This window comes from Solanum verrucosum, unplaced genomic scaffold, assembly GCF_900185275.1.
Source record: "Solanum verrucosum unplaced genomic scaffold, falcon-dt-bn FXZP01001226.1, whole genome shotgun sequence".
Taxonomy (NCBI): Eukaryota; Viridiplantae; Streptophyta; class Magnoliopsida; order Solanales; family Solanaceae; genus Solanum; species Solanum verrucosum.
The window spans coordinates 18626-28948 of record NW_026019564.1 but is presented as its reverse complement, the minus strand read 5'-3'; the positions used below and the strand labels follow the sequence as shown (position 1 = coordinate 28948).

The 10323-nt window shown below is 36.5% G+C and overlaps 1 protein-coding gene across 1 annotated transcript; it reads right to left on the bottom strand.

Moving 5' to 3' along the window:
• Positions 1-640: 640 nt before the first annotated feature.
• Positions 641-8239, bottom strand: LOC125818228 (ribosomal protein S4, mitochondrial). Its single transcript, XM_049497807.1, is given in 4 exon segments — positions 641-1167; positions 1169-1604; positions 7798-8206; positions 8209-8239. Coding segments are annotated over 4 exon segments (1092 nt in total). The 3' UTR covers positions 641-951.
• Positions 8240-10323: the final 2084 nt, after the last annotated feature.

Below are 10323 nucleotides of genomic sequence, written 5' to 3'. Positions count from 1 at the left end.
AGATAAGTCCAATAATACCACTCACTGGTAAATAGCGCAATACTTCTTCGTGAATTTCCGCTATTTGAATATGGAACATGATAACAATGAATAGGAATGAAACGGCTATAGCTCCTATATAAACTACTGGCAAGATCATAGAGAAGAAGTCGAGACCTAACAAAAGAAGTAAGCCTGAAGTGTTGCGAAAGACTGGGATGAGAAACAAAACGGAATGTACAAGATTTTTAGCACGTATAACCATCAAACCAGAGACCAAAGTGGGGCTCGATAAAATGAAAAGTATCATAGTACGCCATCCTTCCCTGAAATGGAACTTTCATGCTAGAGCAAGAACTAGCATGAAAGTCGATCTACTACGACCAGCACGGTTGTTCCTATTTCATTTTCTTCTTCCAAGACCTTCTTAGAAAGCACTCACTGAGTTACTTAAGGAATCTCAAATCTCTCTGGACACCGAGAATTCTTTATTTGTCCAGGTCGATTAGAGGTTCCGCTTCCTTCTCCCCCACCTTTTAGCCTTTTGTACCCCTGAAAAAAAAAAACCTGAAATAAAAAAGAAAGAAGAGAAATTGGGCCATATTTTCTGAGAGAGGCCGCCTTCTCTCAGGCCAACAGTCTACTACTTATAGTCGACTGCTCTATGACGGGCTTCCCTCTTTCCTTGGCTCTGCTCGCTTGTCTACGCTCCGCCCCAGCAGGTAATAATTGAAAAATGATGTTTCGTTTCCTTACAACCAAGTGGCTTTCCGCTCCTACATTAAGATTGAAAATGAAAACTTGTCGTAAAAAAAAGGCAATCAATCAGAAAAAAGAAAAAATATGGAAATAGTGAATCAAGATCTAGATGGATCCCTATCTTTATATCTATCCACGGAGATACCTATCTATATGGAGAGAGATCTATCTATGAATCGGCCTAGACTATCCTCTATCCGGATAGATATGTCCCTATGAGCGACTACGCCGATCTTTATATGTTTTGTCCACATTCCTTTCCGCTCCGAAAAGAAGGTTTGGATCTTTCAATCTTATGTCGTGAGGTATGTGACCTATGTTAGGTCCATAAGATACCATAACCTTTGGTGTTCTATGATTCACCTCCGAATAATGAGTAGGTAGTTCGATTATCTTTATTTTGATATTTTTAGTAAACTGATGGGGGGGGTGCGGAGTAATAGGTCGAATTATTATATAAAAAATAGTTGTAAACTATAGGACTTCTTGTTCGAGTAGGAATATTTTGGTTTTTCTCGTTCCTTCTCTTCGATAAGAAAAGGGATTTGAAATGATACAAATTCCTCTTCATTCTATTGTGCTCAGCAAAAGAACTTCCTAAGCATACTTTTTCGGATCCAAACTTCTTTGTTCTTTCTAAGCCTTCTACTTTCATAGAACACAACAATTGTTGCAAAAACCGGGATTTTAGTAGTAGGCGGCATCCCCTCTTAGATTTCAGTAGGCGGAACCATTCTGTTTTGGTTCTTCTCCACGGGTGATCCAGGAATTTTCCTATTATTTTCTCAACTGAGATTTCGATATAGATGGATCTCTTTATATCTTCACCGCGGGTTCTCGCATCATTTTCTTGAAAAGATATTATACACTACAAGAAAACTACTTTTTAAAGACCAACATTTAGCGACAGTGTTATAATCTCGTCCCTAAAAATATACTAATAGGGACGGAGTTTATTTCTGGTCCCAACTTAGCGAAAAGTTCTGATCTGGTCACTAAAAGAAAACAAATCTCGTCCCTATATCTGGCAAAGTAAAAGAAACATAATAAAAGTACTATAAACACCCCCACCCCCATTTTAATAAAACCCTATCCTCTCTATCATTTTTTCTATGTGAAAGCTCGTAAATCCAAAATAATGGACTCTTTCAAATTTCACTCTCAAGATTTGGAATCTCAATCAAAATCTATCTGAGGTGGATGAAGATTCACAATTTCGCTGAAAGATATGTATATTCGAACAGGTTTGTCTATTTTCTTCGTCTTTTCTTATTGGATTTAAAACAAGAAATTTTGTAATCGAAGAATAATGATTGTTTGAGAATGACGATTTTCGAAATTGATTTTACTCAATATTGATTGTTTTGTCATGAGTTCTGCTACTTGGAGTATTGGGCTTTGTGTGAGGAATGGTGGTTAGGGTTAGATATTAAAAAGGGCTTTGAGGGGAAGGAGGATTGGGGCATGAAGCTATTTCCCGTTAATTATTCGATTCGTATGAGAAAATAAATTTAGGGAACAGAACTGTTGTGTTTTTGCCTTTTGGTATGGTGAGTGAGCCTACTCACAATTGAGATAACAAAACTTTCTATTTTCTCTAGTATGTTCAAAGCAATAAATTTGTTCATGTTCAATCTTGCACAATGATTTTGTAAATTTTCCTTAAAGTGTAAAACATTAAACGGTTTAACAGGGAAAGTAGATATAAGAAAAATCGAAATCAGACATATGAATTATTATATTGATTTGAAGAAGACCATTAGTCTTCTGGAAACTTTCTTGGATAAGTGAGGTTAAGCTACAATTATGGCTTTTATTATGAGGTGAATTAGTTGAATTCAAACAATACGTGAGGTTAGGCTATAATTATGGTTTTGAGAACTATGTAACCAATGTAGTGAAGTTAACACTTATTAAATAGTATAATTCACTATTTTAAAAAAATATTAAGCTGACAATTTTTTTATACTACTCATTTAACTATCTGGTGTGTGTTGTCTTAGAAAACAAAAGTACTTCATGAGAACATGTTGATGAGTAATCCTGAGTTGTTTACTTCATTAAATATTAGTTGCTATTGATGTACACATTTTGAGATTCTTCTATTTCTTTATATTATGTTCTCTTTAAGCATTGCAACTAGCTTAGCAAATCTTATAGCTAGAACTTGCTAAAAGTTAATAGAAAAAGAAAATCCAAAAAAGATAAATAGGTATTTACATGATTCAACAATTAGATTTTAATGATTAGTACATATCTCAATGATGTTTTAAGAAAAGAGTGTGTGTTTTATGTACTTTAGCATCCACAATGAGATGAGAATGAGGTGTTTCAATGGCTTAAAATAGCTTCTACGAGCATTAGCAAAAGAAGAGGTTTCCTATTGTTCTTAGTTGCTTCTTATGTATAAATTTGTTAGTTGAAGCTTCAACACTAGTTGTTTGCTATGTTTTTTTTCTTTCTAAAGGTGTTATGTGATAGCTATAAACTTTTATCACTACCTCATTGAAATGTATGTGTTTTCCCTGCGTCTTTTCTTTTAATGTTGAAAGGATTCAGTTAACTATTGTGTTTAATATTTTACTTTCTTTCATTAGTGCTGATTGCATCTTTGCTCTAGTAAAATTGGATTGAAGAAATCTTAGATGATTAAATTTCTTTAATGAGCTTTGTTTCAATTATTCTAGTATCTCTTATTTTAACTCTTCATTCTCTTAGCATCTTGCTTCTACTACATGGCTTATCTTATATTTGACCAGTTCCAAAAGATGTGGTACTTCCATTGAAAGAGTTCACTGGTCTGATTCTATGCACATTAAAAAGTACTACTACCAAAAAGCAGATGTAAAGTCATTCAATTTACTACTACATAATATTTTGATTTTGATATGACGTCTCTATACTCTTCACATCTTTCAAATATTATCTTTTCAATTACGATATAATCTGCATAAAAGAAAAGATATGACAGAACAAACAGTTTAGTTCCATTTGCAAACTTAAAGGCAATCCTTAAAGTCTAGTAAATCATTTGTCTTCTATAGATGTAAAAATTACCAAAAAGAAGCAAGAACAAGAAATTTTCGGAACATATAAGAAATAGGCTATTAATTATTTTTTCCTTCTCAAATTTCCAACTCAGAAAGCGTTGCCTCAAAGATTTTGGCATCACCTACTGGACCTGGATATAGTCAGAAATCTATACTAGATCTTCTTGGCTATTTCAAAGTCGAATATAACAGCTCATTCAACTTCACCACCATGAAAGTCAACATGAGTCATACCAAATGGGAGGGGAGGATGGGATGGTCTAGTGGTCGAGAAACGGGAGTAACTACATAGAGATTCTCAGTTCAAATCCCAGCCATAGCACTTAGTGTGACATCATTTTCTATGGTCTTTGCCGTCTTGGTGGGTAGGATTACCTTTGGCAACATATGTGGTTGTACAGGCTGCCGAGTGGATTAATCAAGGTGTGCAGGGGGGGAAGTGGTTTTAGATTATCCAATGTCAGTATCTGATCCTTTGAATTTTCCAAAATCAACCCACCCCTAATCACATGACAGGAGCTTTAGCAAGGCAACAAAGACTCAACCAATTAAATATTTAAAATATTCTTGGTGCAAAAAAAAAAGCTTACTCTGAGAAATCATGCCTAAAGAACACACTTAAAAGTGAAGTAAAACATACCTTTTCATCCTCCAAATGAACTTGCCTCAACTTCTTCTCATAACAGAATTCATATGACTACCGCCCTTTTTGCTATAGAAAAGTTTGATAGTGCAAGATAATAGAAAAAATTAGAATACTTCTTCATCAAGTGGTAAGGGAAGAGCTAGATGGATTCTCACCCTGACAAGGCATTTATCCTTCAGTACTTCAAGCAGTTCATCTGGCATCTTCAACTTGATGCGTTTCTCAGTGTCCAATTATTGAATCACAAATTTTGTTCATCTTAAGATTTTTCTTATCCTTCATATTTTCTTAATCTAATTTTTATGTATTCTACAAGGTTATGGCACCTAGTAAGCAATGGATGCAACTTTTTCTTGAAAATCGAGTCGACCAAGCCTACTTAGATGAGGTGAAAAAGTTCTTAAATTATGCTATTTCGAGTATGAGAGAAGAAAGTAAAATACTGTGTCCATCTTCAGGTCAATTTATTATCTTCTATCTATTTGTTGATGAGTTGTGGTCTGAGGACCTTTTTCCATTCTCCAGGTGCCGTAAGAAAGGGGCAAGAACAAGAACTTACAAACTTAATCATGTCTTCTAGTCAACAAAAGGGAGAGATACACAGGAACTTTATGGTTCTAAAGCTAGCCTATGTGAAAGTTAAGACTCCATTTCCTCCATTTACCAATCAACTTAAGAAATACATCAAAGAAGTCAAATCAAGTATGTTTTTTCAAAACTATTGAGATTTTAATTGCGTAGATACTAGACTATTAAGCTTGTGTCTTTAAGATTCAATTTCGTAGCTTTGTGTCAAATAGAATGGATGGTTTTAGGTGGTCAGGTATCAATTTCAATTTCCTTTCAATTAATAATACATGAAAGAAGCAGTAGAAATATAGAAAACTGAGCTAAGTTGAAGATGTTTCATCATATTAGTACCAAGCCTATTAGAGAGATTATTAATCTGCATGTATTATAAAAAAAAATTCTTCACGTACAATTGCATGCATGTGTTTTTCCTCTGTTTTTTATTTTCTACATGTACAGTTATTTCTGAAGTACTATACTGCATTCATCATGGTAGTAGTGGAGATGTGTTAGGTCCATTTTCTTTAAATCGTCATATAGTTGAAGAATTTCTGCATGGTGGCTTACATTTCTATGATTATTGCAAGCATATCTCATTTTAGGCCTTCATTTTGCAGTTCATTGTCGATAACAACTCCCTATAGTGTGGTATCTCATTGAAGAATATCTCATTTCAGCTTCCCAATTTTCTAGTTCATTGTTGATAACAACTCCCTATCTACAATGTGATATCTCATTATTGATGATCGTAATTTTCCACTCATAGTCCACCATTGTTTCATCAATCATGGTTCTTTCTAGATGGAATAATTTAACCAGAACTGACTCAATTCCTAGTTATACGTAATGGTTCTCTTTAACAAGGAAGTTTTAGGATATAAAAGTCATTGTGAATGCAATAGTTGTCTAGGATTTAATGCAATCATTCTGAATCCAATCTGTAGACCTTTTAGACTTGTGATACACTATCGAATGCAATCTGTTTTTGTCTCCCAACCTTTTACATTAAGACCTATAAATTTGAAAATTATAGACGATTTAGACTTGTGATACACTACTAAATAGACAGTTGAAGTTCTGATAGGAAACTCTACGACTACGAGGAAACCATAACAAATTTTAGTCATGAACGAATTTGTTTCAGATTTGAAATTTTAGACTTGAAGTTCTGATAGGACGTTTTAGACTTGAATTTCTGATAGAAAACACTTGAACTCTTTTTTTAGTACTTTTACAATCTAAGAGCATCTAGCAACATTGTGTTTATGCCTGTTATTTGTCTCTTTTTCTTTTTTATTTTGGGGAGGGGGAAAGTTATGTAGTATATGATCTATGTTCTTAATGTCTACTATTGCAAAATCATACAGTACAGTACAAGAAGTGGCAGATTCTTGCAAGACTAGTGCTGCGACAAATGTAATATTTGGATTGGCTCTTGGATATAAATTTGTTATCATTCCCATGTTTGCCATTGCTGCTTCTATATACGTGAGCTTCAGCTTAGCTGCTATGTATGGCATTGCAGTCGCTGCTCTGGGAATGCTTAACACTATAGCCACTGAGATCGCAATAGATGCTTCTGGCCCTATCAGCGATAATGCTGGTGGTATTGCAGAGATGGCTGGAATGAGCCATAACATTCGTGAAAGGACTGATGCTCTTGATGCTGCTGGGAACACAACAGCAGCAATTGGCAACGTTAGATAAGTCTACTTCTAATCTGTAGCATTAACCTCGCTATGTTTATCCAATTATGCTACTATCTAATTCATAGAGTCTCAAATGCTAATCAGTTGCAAATTGAGTGTTTCTTGATGTCCATAGAATTTCTTTCTAATTAGATGTGTCCTTCACACTTCTTACCTAGAAAGTTTCAGCAACTGTAATTGATCAGAATTTAGATATAAATCAGACCACTATCATGCTATTATTAGGTCCTTGCGGAATTGCCTCTATTGTCTTCTCTTGATACAATGCATACTCTCGCTGAATTTTAGAGTTTTTTTGCGATAAGCAGTTTAACTAATTTTAGTGTAAAATTTACATATTACTCCTTATCTATACCAATAGTTACCTATGGTCTTTTCAAAAATTTGTACTTGCAGATTTTGAAGATTGAAGTTACAATTCAAGATGCAAGTTTAGAAGATGCAAAAGACTATTATTATTTTGCTATGGAAGTTATGCAAAACTTGATATCATAGTCTAGCTTGAGATGTTGATAAGCTAATCTTTTTTTTAAAGAAAATATTGAAATTAACATCATGGGATATGACCCAATTTTTATATTTATATCAGCCGTTTGTCTGAAGATTTTTTGTAGCAATCTTATGTTTATTGATAAATATTTTTAATTTTGTGATGCGAAACGTAAGAAACATTGGCGGTCAATTAGAGACCAAAAATGTTGCTCGTCCCTAAAAGTTCATCTAGGACGAGACAATTTCTCGTCCCTAAAGGTTAATTTAGGATATGGTAGCTACTAGTCGCAAAAATGTGATCTATGATGAGGTAGCTTCTCGTCGCTACAGGGATTTAATGACCAGCAAATAACTAGGATTTAAAGAAGAAAATCAACTATTTGGGATGAGATATATGGTCTCTAAAAGTATTTTTGCGACCAGCTTTGCTTTCGTCTCTAAAACCATTTATGGACCAGCTAACGGAGCCCGTCGCAATTGACCTTTAGCGAAGAGGCCTATTAGGACAGGTGGCGACCAGCCTTTCCTTGTCGCAATAGACTATTTGGGACCAGATTTCCCTTCCTTAGAGGGTGTTTTTCTTGTAGTGATATCATCGTGGGAGAGTTTAAAATGAGTAATGTTAACCATTCCATTATTCACACAAACCCTTCGTTGACTTATCGGCTGCCTTATTTGAGGAATAGTTTCACCAAAATGGAGACGAACCGAGATAACATTCGATGTTGTTTCTGGATTGAGTAGAAAGGGGATATATAAAGTTCGTTCTTTTCCTCTGTGCATCTCTGTGATGGGTAAATCTCCACAAAAAAGGGACAACTTTCGTGTAGTTTGTGATTGGATGTAAATGTTACGATTTTCTATAGAATAAATCTTTCTCTTAATAGATATTTTCTTGTTCCTCAATCTTCCAAGAATACGGCGTTGGATTATTGTATGTTCTCTGTTCCAAACATTTCCTGAAAGTAGACGACAAGTTTTAAATCTTAATGCAGGCAAGGCATATCTCGTTGAATCAGTCTTTTTCGCCACATCGCGTATAAGGGGAATCGAACCCCCTCTGCTGCTGGCGGGCAGATGTATAATGTACTACTTCGATCCAGCAACTTCTTAGGAGTAGGTTTTGGCTTGCCCCTCTCCTTACAGTCAAGTGGCTGAACGCCCCTTTCTTCTTATTAGTCAGATAGGTTTGGAACCCTTTCCCCTTTTAATATAATAATAAGGTAAGCTTCCAAAGCTCCTTTCTTCAGCTGGTGCGCAGGAGCGCACTTTCGTTTTCCCCCTAACCTTAACAAGGGGCTTTCATGAATAGGGATTTCCCGCCAGCAGTCTTCTCTTCCTATCACTTCACTTCGTTCTAGAAATCTGATCTCACCGGGCCGGGCGAAGGGGAAGGAAGGGATGGGTGGTCCGGGAACAACAACGAGAGAGGGCTCGTAGCCCCCCCCTCTCACTCTTCCCCACGCCTATTTGTTCACCCGAGATGCAGAACTCTTTTTTCTTTTTTTAATGAATAGATAGAGCCATGATACATTCCGAAATATTGTAAAGGTAAATAGACTCTTTTCGCCCCCTTTTCGATGTCTGCCTGAGGACCTATGTTAATGTTTTGGAAAGGGGATGTTCGCCTTTTGTAACAAATAGACCCACGATACGGACTAATATATGTTCTTACCCGCAAGCATAAGTAAGATCTATTCATAGTTGGTCAGTCCCCCACGGCAGGGCTTCTCGCTTTTCATGAATGTGTCTCCCCCTCTGCTTATGTGAGTTTTACCCGCCTTTTACTCTGCTTGCTTCTGACTCCCTATGAGCCCTTACTTTTTCGGAGGGTCGGCGGGGCATGGGAGCCTCAGCTCATGCATCGGTTTACCGAAATAACCTCTGCTCTCCCACTTCCTTCTATTCAAAAGGCGAGCAGCCCTTAAACAAAAAGGCCCTAAAAGGGTTCTTCTTTATATATTACATAAGCCCTAAAGTAGGTAGCCCCGAAAGCCGAACTCAGCAGAGTGGGTTTTGGCTTGCCCCTTTCTATCTTATTAGTCAAACCTAAACGTCCTTATTTCAAAAAACAGCGCTAACACCCTATCTATAGTAAGGGGCCTTTTCAATTGAATCTCCCACTTGATTTCGGACAGTCAAATAGAAAGACTCTTTGTTAGCTCTTCGTGCCTCCTTGACTTCTCAAACTGAACTAAGACTGTCCAACTAGAGTATAGCCGGAAGGAGCTCTTTTTGTATTGAAAGTGTTTTCAAATAGCAATCCATCGCGTCGGTAATAAGACTTAGAGTAAACGAACGATTCAAGCTCCTTACAGAAGGCAGTTCAGCTTGATAACTCGATAAGCTGTATTGACAGAGCAAAACCACTCTTTCAAAGGTGGGATCAATCCCAACCTATTCTTCTTAGCCTAACAGTCTATTCGTGGAAGTAAATTATCCAAAAAGTCTCCTTACTAGACCTAACATCCTGTCATCGCTTTCAGATACAAGGAAGTTGGACTAGTTATTAGACCAACTATCTCACGCTCTCTCTCTCAAACCCAGCCAAAGGAGCACATCTAGTTGAAAGACTCTCATTCTTATTTAGAATGGGAAGATCTTTCAGTTCGTAAAAGCTTAAGCTTAAGAGCTTTATCCATAAGTAATGAGAGGAGACTTTTAGAAAACCCTCATGCCTTCTCTGGAGACAGAGATCTTACTGCTACCTCCGAGTCTGACAATCTAGTTTTCTAGGCTTTTAGCTTTTAGAATCCCCTTTCTCTCTGATCCTTCGTGCGTTCTTTATCCTATTCCGATTCGATTTAGCTTTCTTTTAGTTGCTATATCTTTATTTTGAAGAAAGGTGGATCTATAGGGGAAAGGATAAATATATAGTATCAATAATAAGATAGTTTGATTTTCTTGTTTGCACATGTGTATTGTCTAATCTATGAGAATCAAGCTTTTCCCCTTCCGTAAGCGCATATAGGGAAGTGGGCCCTCGGCTATTGAGAGGACTCCTATTGTCTTTCTTTTATTTACTGGAGTTTCTTGTTCCCGCGCCCCCCTGGTACCGAGACCCCCGGTAATCTCTTGCAGGGCGCACAAGGCAAGGCCCTTAGTCTTACCTCATGCA